The 13,073-nt window shown below is 45.5% G+C and overlaps 1 protein-coding gene across 1 annotated transcript in view; it reads right to left on the minus strand.

The window, feature by feature from the left end:
• Window positions 1-249: 249 nt before the first annotated feature.
• The window catches only part of LOC139926073 (low-density lipoprotein receptor-related protein 8-like), a 64,105-nt gene continuing 51,281 nt past the window's right edge, over window positions 250-13,073 (minus strand). Inside the window, exons 10-18 of the mRNA XM_071917646.2 lie at window positions 12,592-12,763; window positions 10,401-10,628; window positions 8,965-9,083; window positions 8,366-8,505; window positions 5,660-5,801; window positions 4,730-4,882; window positions 3,418-3,699; window positions 1,731-1,799; window positions 250-590 (exon numbers count right to left, since the gene is read on the minus strand). Of these exons, the coding sequence (XP_071773747.1) occupies window positions 250-590; window positions 1,731-1,799; window positions 3,418-3,699; window positions 4,730-4,882; window positions 5,660-5,801; window positions 8,366-8,505; window positions 8,965-9,083; window positions 10,401-10,628; window positions 12,592-12,763 (1,646 nt within the window). The remainder of the gene's footprint in view (window positions 591-1,730; window positions 1,800-3,417; window positions 3,700-4,729; window positions 4,883-5,659; window positions 5,802-8,365; window positions 8,506-8,964; window positions 9,084-10,400; window positions 10,629-12,591; window positions 12,764-13,073) is intronic.

The following is a 13,073-nucleotide window of genomic DNA, read 5'->3' on the forward strand; positions in this document are numbered from 1 at the left end:
CAGCTCCAGCACAGATACAGTATGAAACTATATTAAGAAGAGTCATAGTCGTCTTGTTACTACTGCTGCTTTTCGTATGAAAACTGGCATAGGACATGGCTGTGAATGGCTGGATGTACTGTAACATATGATGATATGTTGTTCGTCCCTTCAGCAAAATTCGGTCAGAGTCGCCCCCCTGACCTCACTGTGTGTGCGTGTGCCTGAGCGGCCATCTTTCCCCCCCCCCCCCGTAGCCGCTATCGCGGGTCACTTAGCGGTGGAGAGCATGGGCTGCTCCGTGTACCAGTGAGTTCCTGGGTCGGGCATGCTGCCCCCGAGCGGCAGGGCGATGAACTGCGGGCACGTGCCCCCGCCCGCGCCCACGACTCCCACGCCGACGCCGGGCGGGTAGGGGTGGTGGTGCGCGTGGTGCCCCATGCCGTCGGTCCGCCCGATGTGGATCTCGTCCTCCTCGCCCTCGCCGGTGGTCTTGCGGTAGACGGGGTTGTCGAAGTTCATGCTCTTGGTGGAGTTGCGCCGCCAGTTGCGCCACACCAGGTAGACTCCGGTGCACACCAGCCCGAACACCACTGTGGCAACGATAGGAACTGCATGCGTTTAACACACAGCGGCAGGGACACGGGAAGGGGGGGAGCGTTAACGAGGCAGAACGAGTCCAATGGCGTGAAATGACAGGCACAGAGAGGAGCACAACAGGCATGCGGGGGACAGAGGGGGCGGGGGGGGGGGGGGGGGGGGGGGGGCAGCGGTGGACCGAGTGAGACGTTGTGTGTGTGTGGGTCGCTCGGCTAAACCTTCACCATAGTAGGAATCATCAGGTCAGGTCAGGTCATAAGGTTAAAGTTTACTTAAAATACCATCATCAGGAGATTGACTAAAGGACTGGACTGAACAAGTTTCAAGCAATTCTTGGGGGAGAAATGGAAACGATCACATTATAACTCAATGGGAAAATCTCTACTTGGATAAGTAATGTAATTTAATAATTCTAGCAACACCACTACTGGTGAGTGTGCTCTCTTGGTGTCCTTTATGGAGGGGATTCTCTGTCCTGTCCTGTCTTTTCTTATGAAGTCTATGATGAGTACAAAAACTGAACTGATTGGCTGTCTGATAATCCAGGTTGATTTACTTCAGTATTGCGTATCGTTGTTGCATAGGTTTTACAGGCTTATTCTTCAACATTTAAATGCACAGAAGAAGAAGAGTCTACAGCAGTATTATCCATTTACAATACGTTCACTGCCCTACAGCCTTCACATTATTTTATTACAAGTGGTATAGCTCCTCTTGTCTCAAGGCAATACCAGCTTCACTACGTAGGTAAATAATTCTGATATTTCCAAGGGAAACAGTTGTATTTATGGCAGTCTGCATCCTACCGCAACACAGTATGCTAACAACACAGAGAGAAAAGGTCTGCCGACAAGGTGTCCTCTGGCTGCAGCAGAACCCAACACAACAACACGGCGTGGAGTGAATAATGCGGCGTGGCAGCAATGTCAGACGCACAGAAAATGACTCCGGAGAGACCGCGGAGAACGAGACCTCTAGGCCAGGGTCCTCTCATCCTGGCAGGGCAGGATCAGCGTGAATGGGCTTACAGACAGAGTGGCTAGAGGCAGCAGGTAGGACAGGAGCTTTAATGCGGTACGCCGGGCCCCGCGGGGGCACAGAGACCGAGTGTGGACAGACAAATACAGACAAGGAGGCTTCGGGTGACTTACCGATGGGGATGACCACTCCCAAAACAGCCACTGTCAGGTTCTCGCCCAGGAGGAAATGCTCGCTGCCAGCTAGAGGAGAGAGGTGAACCGAAAGCGAGGGCAGAGAGAGAGAGAGAGAGAGAGAGAGAGAGAGAGAGAAAGAGCAGGTGATAAAAAAAAAAGTGCGAGCGAGAAAAAGAAGTGAGCGGGGGAGACAGGAAGGGAGAGCCGGTGGAAGGGAGGGAGATAAAACAGGAGAGGCGGAGAGCGGGCGATCATGCGTGCATGGCCGTGAGTGTTTTACAAAGAGAGACAGATAGCGAAAAGAGGGGTTGGGGCGGGAAGTGAAAAATGAAAGGAGAAGAGAAAAATGACGAGTCGCTTGGCATTCGTCAGAGTCTGGTCGCTCCCCAAGGCCCTGGTACAGGCTGTGCTACCTTGGCTCTGCCCCTGACCCACTGTGCATAATCCACACCCAGGCTCCATTAGCACAATGTCACCCCGCCGCTTACAGTATAAACCCATTTACATACTAACTTACCAACATGCTCTTTAACGCACCCTTACACACACACACACACACACACGCAGATACCATATTCTACATCCCACAATTTATAGGGAAGAAGGCGACATTTTCGAGGCGACAAGGCGCCATCCATTGCTCCCATTAAAGCCAGCCAAGCATCGTTGTTGGGGCTTGTAGATATCTCACTTTAATGTCATCATTACGGCGAGGGTGAGGGCGTGAGCTGCATTACGGGCGCGCGCGGGATTGGAGGGTGTGGCACTTGGCGGAAGACGGAGAGACTCAGGTGAAAGTACAGCTCCATCACACGGCCGCGCCTTTATCTCTCTTTAACTCCTTAATGGGCCGCTCTGCCCTTCCAAATCGCACTGGAGGTCTGCAGGGGCCACGGGAAAAATGCCCTGACATTGTTACAAGCGTTAGTTTTGCCCACGGTGTATGAAGAATGTATTTTATGAGTTACGGGTGCTTGCTATACCCCATTATGATAGACCCGAGATTTGGAAAGAGCATTATTTGGCCCCTGAGACCTGCTAAATGCTAGATGCACAACAACATGCACAGCAGCAACAGCTAGTTGAGGCAAGGCATTCCTAAAGTGATAAATCTGTAAACCAGAAAGTAATATGTGAAGTTAGGACACTTCTGTATATCTGTTCTGTCACCTGTAGTAGGTGAGAATAGTATCTTTTCTTTATCCCTATTTATTTAAGTGCACCTTTAAGTTTATAGTCAAACATAACACAAACATAATGTAAAGAGCGAATGTAAAGAACATTGGAGAACAGGTAAAGAAAGAACAGTTGGAGCTTGAAGAGTTGGATGCCGTCATGATCGCCCCTATGATCAGCCAATCAGAATCCGGGACTCTGCATAGACTTGACACAAAGTTTAGATTCTTGGGCAGGTACGCAACACACACACAGAGACATTTTTCAACCCCAAACACGTGTCAAATAGTGTCAGTTTACGTGCAGAGACGCTATTTTCATTAAAGTATAATATACGCTTTAGTCATAATTTGGTTATTCTGATCTATATCTTATTCTACGCTGGCTGTACATTCTAGGCTGTAATGATCCCCCCAGGGGGATCATTACAGCCTAATCTAATCTAATCTAAAACACACATTACGCTCACACACACAGCATACTAAAACACACTCCAAAGCCCACTCACAGTGTTGCGAGACGCTGCTGTCACCGGGCGGCGTGGTGGAGACGACCGTGGCGGTGGCGGTGGGGTGGGAGCCCAGGGCCTCCGACTCCTCCTCCGACACGGGCTTGAGGGTGTTGAGGGGGGCGAGGGGCTCGGGGGCGGCCGAGGGGGCGGTGGTCAGGTGGGGGATGGCGTCCGCCTGCGACACTCCCCCCGACGGCGGCGGGAAGTCCTCGGCGACGGCCGCTCTGGTGCCGGGCGTGGGAGGCGAGGGCGATGGCGTCGTGTCATTTCTTGGTGCCGCTGCAAGGAAAGGTAGAAACACTGAACTCACAATACAGAAATCTGGTAAATGTGTTGAATACATCTAGTGCGACTGCAGACTGTTTTACATGATTAGATGGACTCTTTTATATTGTGAACGACTGTGATAAAGCGCTGCTAAACTAAAACTTACAGCCCCTCTGAATCTTGCTGTATGTAATTAAACCTTATCTTATGAAATGGACAGTCGGCTCAGACAAGTTCAAGGATTCTATAAAATCCCTGATAAACACACACCTGCGGCTGCATTAATGCATTAATTTAAATATAAATGTGCTGAAAATCATCACTCACACTGGTACTTGATGTGTTGCTTAGCAACCACATTTGTTAGCCACTGTTCAAGAACTATATGCGTGGTGGAAGAATAATATTAATAGTAGTAAATTATCATCAATTACAAATAGTAACATAACAATTTATTGAATATTTACGTTCTTTCTATTTTAATAGAATGGTTTATTCATGATGTTCTAAAAATAATAATAAAAAATAAATAAAAAATAATAATAAGCAATAACAATAAGCCACTCAACACAGTGTTTTACAGTCATTTTAGAACAGCTAAAAGGGTTTTAGGCAGTTTGATTTGTGTTGTATTATACTTGAATAGAATATAAAATAATACAAACATGTGATTTTCTCATTAATTTTTGTATGTATATAATTATTAAAACCATACACCCTTGTTAAACTTGAACATTACTTAAACAGAGCTAGAAATGATAAAATATACAGAAGAAGGCATGTACATCATTTTAGAGCATGATCTGTCTCTTGAATATTACATGATCTATAATTGAATATTAGTCGGCTAGTAGACATTTCACTTTAATCCCTTAAATTCCACATCTGATGACATGAGACAGACAATCAACACACACAAATAAGACTTTCTTCAAGCTAAGCATGAACTAAGCATGCACTCTGCCCACCAAATCCCTTTCTGTGATATCGATAACCTTTTTCAACCTTTTTTCTGTCAATTAAAGCTCATCAGCAGCCTCACCTGGTACGCAGCCCCTCATATCAGGCCCCAGGTCCTGTCCGTCGGGACAGGCGCAGGTGTATTTAGGGGAGTGTTCTGTGATCTGAGGGGCCTTCAGACACAGGTACTCACAGCCTCCGTTGGCCACACTGCCCAGATTACAGCTGTCTGGGCCTGGGGACAGCGACAGGGAGGGACACACAGAATTATGCAATCATGCTGATATGAACAAGACGATCATTGATTCAATACGGGGAGAGAGGGGGAAACAGAGAGAAAGAAGAGAGTAGTGGTACTTCATTGCTGAATACAGAAACACCACAAGTAAACAGAACAAAGCCCATTACTCAGATTGAACAGAATACAAGATAAAGAATATAGATTTGACAGCATATAGAAACATGTTGTAAGTAACAACCAGAGTTTATGCTACTGGGTCAGGTGCAACTCCACTTTGCTCATCCCAAAGCCTCGTTGCGCTAGGAACTAGGAGAGACGGAGATCGGATTGGAAAGATCGAGACAAAGTGACAAAGATATATACAGAGAAAGATCAGAATACACGTAGGCACGGGCTGGCTGATAGGGACAGAGAGAGACAGGGGCACAAAGACGGATATAGACGCTGACACCCGGGGAAAGACGTACGCGGAGGCATGCGCGGCTATCGGGTTGACGATGATAAGTGCTCAACTCAATTCAGCCGAAGTCTGGACGGTCCTGCAAGAGGAATGTGGGCTGCAGACAGGGTTTTGACAGACGCGCCGACTACCGCCGCTCCCAGCGCTTTGATCGCTGCGCCACATTCACAAGCCCTCATCATCATTTATTCATGCGCCTGGGATGACACGGAGGCTGGGTGACAGAGGTACGGCTCGGCTCACACAATCGAGAGGGAATGCGGGGAGAGATTAGCGCGCAAACACACACACACACACACACACACACGCACCTGGTGGCTGCCGGAGCTGGTGGAAGACCACTATGTCATGGGGGTCGTTGAGGTGCTCGGCCAGTGTGTGGATGTCCTGACCGCTCAGCCTGTTGGCCGTGTAGACCGCCTCCCGCTCTCTGTCCGTCCAGTAAATACGATCCTGAGATAGAGGGAGATACAGTGTCATAACATTGATAACAGCACACATATTATACTGCGCACTGCACTGATGATATTGCTGATAATATAGTTCATTTTGTGAAAGAAAATAAAGAATCCTGTAGTTTGAGAGAGAGAGAAAGAGAGAGACGGTAGTAATAATAATAATAAGGCATCTTATTTGAATTTAAGAGACAGAAAGGGAGTGAAAGAAAGAGAGAAAGAGCGATGGAGATATGAGAACAGGTGACTGAAATGAAAGAGAGGGACAAAGTGACCTACACCGAGAGAACAGAGTGAGAGAGAGAGAGGGGCATGCTGGGAGAATACACAGAGGCACGCGTGGTTATCAGGTTGTCAGGGCTAAACGCCGCCAATGCTTAGATCGCCGTGTCACAGTTCTAATTTATTTGAGGAGAGAGATAAAGGGAAAATGAGGGAGAGAGAAATGCGCACCGATATTTGTCTCTGTACGTAATCTAATTCCTCATCTTTGGCTTTGCGGAAGAGAGAACATGTTAATTCGTTTTTTTTTTTGCTGCAAATACATTATCATACGGGGCCGGGAAACGTGACGAGCAAATGCGTATCAGAGGTGCAGTGGGAGCTGCTGCGGAAGTGGCTGCAAGGGCAATCTGTGGCTGTTCTGTACAAGTGCGTTTTCTTAACATTTCCTCTCAAGGGTGGTGTAACAGTGCAGCAGTAGTGCAGCAAGCATGCAATCAATGGGACTGTAACACTCTGTTGTAGAAGAATATTCAGTCCATTAGTTGGTTTTCTTCTTTCTGCCGGTTTGTGCCAGATCTTTTCTGTCTCACTCGCTTTCTCTTTGATGTAATCATGATGATCATTAGGGGGTGAATGATATTTGGGCGATTTAGCTCAGTGGCTAACGTTAACCATGGTTGCCGTTAATTAATTAATTTGTTTACTTATATAGATTTTTTTCAGTTTACTCCCTCGTCGGCTTCAAAAGACACAGTTGTAGATGGGAACTGACATTTTTTTGCCGTTGCCTTAGAAACTAAAGTCTAATCCCAAATCAGAGCGGCGAGACAAAAAGCCTCGCAACGTGGGTATGTGCGTCTGTGTGTGTGTGTGTGTGTATGTGTGTGTGTTGAGTCACCGAGTCAGAAAGAGTTAGTAATGCGAGGTGCGCTACAACAAGCTCCACTCAATAGCATCCTAAACAAAAAGGTCACCTTGTAGTCACAACAGGGTGGAGTGCACGGTGCGGTGAAGCCCCAGATCGATTACATATTACACCGGGGGGAATTTATCAAGCTTTCTGTGAGTCGGTGTGCAGCGCCGGCTCAGGTTGTACTAACAGTACAGAGTGCAGCCAAAAAAATCCTCAAGGTTATGCTTTGGATGGCTTAACTGTATTGGCATTTTCACTTCAAAAAGGTTAGTGCTGTGGGAAAAACAAAAAACATTTGCCGGCAATGGTTTTCTGGCAATGTGTGTGAGAAAATGTTTTCCACTGACGAGAGAGTTTCTTAGATCAAGCTTGGTGTTTCACTGATCTATTGCTACTGTCAAATGAAAGACCCTTAATCCTATGCTTGGTGTTTTCCCAGTTGACTTGATAAAGTCCAAAAGTCAATTAAAGTTTCTCCAGTGTTACCTTCCCAAGTTTCATGACCACTCAGCTCACAAATCTAATTCAAACCCAACTGGATATTTTCAAAAATGCATGGTGGTCAATCTGACCATTAAGCTTGTTTTTCTTCTTGTTTTTCTTTTTGGAGATACAAGTTTTTCTTCCAGCAGCAGCCCAGTGGAAACCTGGATCTCCTGAGCGCTCCACTCTTGATGAGACCAGCCCCTCTGTGGGGAGTCCCTCTGAGGAATAGGCCACTAGGGTGATGTCATTACCACCCAGTCTAAAGTGGCTGGGACAGTCCTGCAGTGGCAGCAACAGAGAGATCCCACAAGAGGGTTTGTGTGCAAACACACGTACACACACACACACACACACACACACACACAGGAAGACATACACATGTACACAGGCAAGCATTTGGCAAACACACACACTCACATCATAGGGCAGCAGATCTGCTGTACCGCCTGGCACAGAACCAGATTTAAGTTTCTCTGCTGGCCCTGCCATATCGCACACAGGCAGGCTGGCTGCTGACCAAGTGTGAGTGTGAGTGTGAGTGTGTGTTTGTGTGTGTGTGTGTGTGTGTGTGTGTGTGTGTGTGTGTATTGCTTTGGGCAGCTCTGTGCTCTCTAGCTGTCCTCTGTTTAGTGCATCCAGCCTGTCAATCCCACATGGGAAAACTAACAGACAGACAGACCATACACAAAGACACACACACACACACACACACACACACACACAGAGACAGACTGAACATAAATGGAATTAAACACTCATAACAGTAACACTCCCAGTCACACCACAGGCCTCTGCAGGGCTACTGAGAGATATGAGGATATTATGTGTGGGTGGCTCCATGATACCACAGGCTGGTGCCCAAAATTGAGTGTTACTACATAAGGCACTGGGATAAATCTTTAAAACTGACAGACAGGCAGACACACACACACACACACCTCAAAAACAGCCAGAGCATAGGGGTGTCCCAGTCTCTCTGCGGACGACAAGTGTGTTCTGCGGTGAGCTCCGTTCAGGTCCACACTGGCGATGAGGTGCAGCTTTGAATCCACCCAGTACAGACGCCTGTTGGCCACATCTGAGAAAACAAACACACACACACACACACACAGACACACACAGATAAGACTTTCCCGAGCTAAGTAGAAATTGATTATCTCCGCGGTAAGCACTCTTGCACTCTGCCCAACAAATCCCTTAAGGTGATATTGATTACGTTTTAAAATGTCAAGATTCTCCCGATTACACCGCTGCAAGTTTTATTATGTGCAATCCATAACTCCAAAACTCTTTTTAAAAAACCAGTCAAAAGCAAAAGGCTAACTTTATAAATCTCATCCATTACCATTATCATCAAACATTTACCCACAGTATTTCAATTACTTTTGACCTTTATTCATCCAGGGTGCCTTGATTGAGTGCACTTGCTGTTTTTCAATGCTGTGCTTCACACAACAATAATTCTCAAAAATAGCGTACAATATCAATAATACCATGTAATATATGATGTAAGGATAGGAGTTGAAACAGCTGTTACCCAGAGTGATGCCATTGGGCCATTCGATGTTGTCAGCCACCAGCACCTGTCGGTCCACTCCGTTCATCCCAGCCTTCTCTATCTTGGCCTGTGTGCCCCAGTCTGACCAGTACATGAAGCTGGATGGGACAAACAAAGCATAGAAATGCACTGCAGTTATTGGGGAGAGTTCATAATGGATAGTGCTGTACAGTGATGGTTTAAGGACTGGGAACCAGGACTCAACAAGGGGTGATGAGAGGATTTAAGCAATGGGAAAAAAATTATAACTTAAGCATGCAAGTATGATGTTCTTTATAATGGGATAGAATCCGTTTTTTATGGTGTAATAATGAATAACTCAATTATTTGAGTTTCTATCCAGTTCTTTTTCTATTTATTCCAAACCAACTGCTGTTGCTGCTGCCAGAAACGTAAAGCGCATCACCTCCTGTGCACCAGACAGTGGGTGTTTAGAACAGCAAATGTAAAAGCTTTCATGAACTGGCTATAGGTTGAATCACTAGTACATCAATACATCAAACATTTACTTCTATGAAAATATTTATTACTTTTTCAAGCAAGTTCTTATGAGAACTTGCTTGAAAATGAAAAAAAAAGGTAATTTGGTGTCACAGTTCAGCATTCTGTGTGTACGCATCTATGTTGAACAGTTGTAATGGGGCCTGTAATGTGCAGAATATCTCACTGTATGTATGCCTCAGTGTATGCATGCCTGTTTATTTTAGTTTATTACTTTTTTTTGTTTATTTTCATCTAGGTTTGGACCATCAGAACACAAAAGCTGCACAAGCACACGGTGGCACGAATTCATAACGCTTCCCAGATTAGGAGCGATCATCTAGGACAGCATTTCTAAAAACTCTGAGTCAGGACGCAAAATGGGTCAGAGGCTTGTTTCATCTGGGTCTCCATGTAACAAGAGTCCTGGTACATTTATCATTAGATCTGGCCCCAGAGGAAGACTGAGTTTATTCAATTTGGGTCTCAGGATTAAAAGGTTCAACAACCGCTGGTCTGGGGTCACTGACCGGGTCCCACTGACCATCACCCTCAATATTATAGGAGAGAATGTGTTATGATGATGACTGAGTGGAGTTCATTGTTTAACCACCTTTTTATTTGACATATTTGATCCACCATGGAAAAACAGGCACATCTTTTTAAAATCATTTTCATATTTATAACATTTAGCTTTAAAATGGGATCTTACATAATAGGGGTCAATGACTTATTTTGGTTGAATTACTATATTACTGAATCAAAAAAGTGCTTTTTGGTCAAACTTTCTCTGATACAAAATGCATATAAAAGTAAATGAGACTGGGTTCATGTCCATTTGGTATTGGGAGTACCTGGACAAAGAAATGCACACACACACACACACACACACACACACACACTCACACACACAGACAAACACATATCCTCCTCACCCGTGGTGGGGATCCAGCGCTATGGCTCGGGGCTCGCTGAGCTCGGTGCTGATGAGGACGCGCCTCTTGGTGCCGTCCACCGAGGCCACGGAGATGGACTTGTCCCCGGAGTCGGCCCAGTACAGGTTGTGCTGCAGCCAGTCCAGAGCCAGACCCACCGGGGACTGCAGCGAGGAGTCCAGCAGGGGCACCTGCTGGGCCGGGTCGCTGGCCTCGTGGATGAAGGCACTGGAGGGGGAGGAGGGGGGAGTGAGGGATTATGGGAGAGAACGGGGGAGAGGAGAGTAGGGGACAGGGGGGGAGGAGGGAGTGTTTAGTCATTTTCGCAACATATCGATGCCATGCAGAGCGGTCTTGATCGCCCTGAAGAGGCTTATTTTGCGATAACGACCCGTACATTATCCCGCTTATTACACGGCTGCTTACCAAACACATTCATCACTGACACAAATATTGATTCAAAATTATTTTACTACAAGCTGAAGTAATTTACAAGCTTCCGCCAAAAAAATACTTCAGCAGGACTGTAACCATAGAAACATAAACGAATCCAGCAAGATCGCCATTCAGCCTCTAACCAGCAATTAAACGCTCTGAGAATAAACTGACAGTAATATTGGAAAAATGTTTGTGACCTCAGTTAGTCCAGTGTTTGCTTGCAGTAACCAAGGTGTGACATCTTTTTTTTAAATTTGATTAGAAATGAACAAAATCAATCTAACCTCTTGCCGGTGGAGTGATATGATTAGATGTGAAACAGCCCAGAGTGCGTTTATTGGCCAATCAGAAATTAATACTGAACAAAGCTGGGTAATAAAGAATGAATCAATGAACGCCTGCAGTTGAATCAGGGAATCAAAACAACATTGAGGCTCATGCATAAGCGGACCAAACCCCACAGACCATACACACACAAAACACTGACAACTGAACATCCATATTGCAGTGTAACTGAATACAGATTAAGCGTCATTATCCCTGTTGTGTATTCTAAAGGTAAAGCGATAGCAGAGTGGAGGATGTGGCTGGTTGCTGGGCTGTAGCCTTGGGCCATCCACTAAATAGGTTCATCCGGCGGTTAGCGTCCCTCTTAGGTGGACCACTTATCAGAATAGACAAGGCCTCACCCAGGGGTGGCCCCACTCGCTAATGATTTGGCCCCGGCAGAGGTGTGAGGTCAGGGGCAAGCAGCTGTCCTCCTGAACAGGGGATTTCAATTTTAGTCTCCCCAGAGACCTTTTCTCTTAACATCCATTTTATAAAGAGAACACAGTGCTCCAATTAGACCGCACTCCAGGGAGAAAAGGTAGTTGGGTTAGCAATGGGAAAGGTAGAATTGATCTGAAACGATAAGTTCCTTAGCACCGCTGCTCATGGGTTCACTGGATTAAAAGTCAATAAGAGCAAAACGCTGGACACGTGTATCCTCAATGCACCATGTGTATCAAATATAATGACATCACACCAAAGTATACGGTGTGACATGATAGTATCTGACAAATCAAGTCAGTGATATCACATTTAGGTCTCGTACTGCGTTCTGCTCAAAATCGGAACTGATCGGTTGTAGTTTCAACCTCTGTGTGTTCCAGTGGTCCAGCTTGGAAAAAAGGAAGAAACATGGACGCCTGTGAGATTTTCATTGCCCAACACTGTTCCCCATGCAACAGCCAATGTCAATGATATTTGGCAACTCATTCGAGCTAACTAGTTAGCATAAAATGTTAGCAACTGTAAGTGCAACTTTAATTTTCAGATTTATATGCTTAAAGGATAACACTGGTGTAACTTTAGTTTTTTCCTACTGTCATTATTTCCCATGAGTGAGAAGATACTGCTGTCTGTTCACCATCTCTGAATCCTCTGGGTGAGAAGTTTTGCTTCCTATTTGGAATTCCAACTTGAAGGGGCGTTCCAACTGCATTTGTCGTAGTAGTAAGTCGTAAATTCTGACTTTCTGAACATCTCTGAAACAGCATAAAACTAAAAGCCTCTATTGCTGAATCCATCCATGTATTACTAAACTCAGGTGTTCCATTCAGGTTCCTAATATAAACTCAGGCTTCTAATATAAACTCAGATGTCTAATCTAAACTCATGTTTCTAATCTAAACTCTGGTTTCTAATCTAAAATCATGTTTCTAATCTAAACTCATTCTAATCTCAGCTCAGGTTTCTGTTCCTAGTATACCTGTAGATTTTGCGGTGGTAGCGGTCACACCAGAAGATGCGGTTGTTGGCCACGTCCAGGTCCAGAGCCACGGCGTTCTTCTGGGTGGAAACCACCTGGCTGTAGTCCCTCTTCACCGGGTCGATGCGTCGGATCTCGTGCCGGTTGGTGAACAGCAGGTAAGGGCTCTTCCCTACAGGATATACACACAGCAGAGAAGAGTTAGAGCGTAGACAGCACTTTCATTTAGAATACTCTTGTTTCTATTTGAAGATAGACATTTATAAAAGTTCTATATTTCTAAACAAATCCATTCTTCAGCCTGCAGAATAAACTGTTCTAAAAAAGTGTATTCAACTGGAATCTAATAGGAAATAATGGCTGAATCTACAATTGTGTCAATGATTAAGGCAATCAGTCAATTAATCAGTCAGTCCAATTTCATGTAACACACAGCAGTATTTGCCTGAAAGAGACGATAATGAGACAATGATGAGCCGGAG

Source organism: Centroberyx gerrardi, chromosome 13, assembly GCF_048128805.1.
Source record: "Centroberyx gerrardi isolate f3 chromosome 13, fCenGer3.hap1.cur.20231027, whole genome shotgun sequence".
NCBI lineage: Eukaryota > Metazoa > Chordata > Actinopteri > Beryciformes > Berycidae > Centroberyx > Centroberyx gerrardi.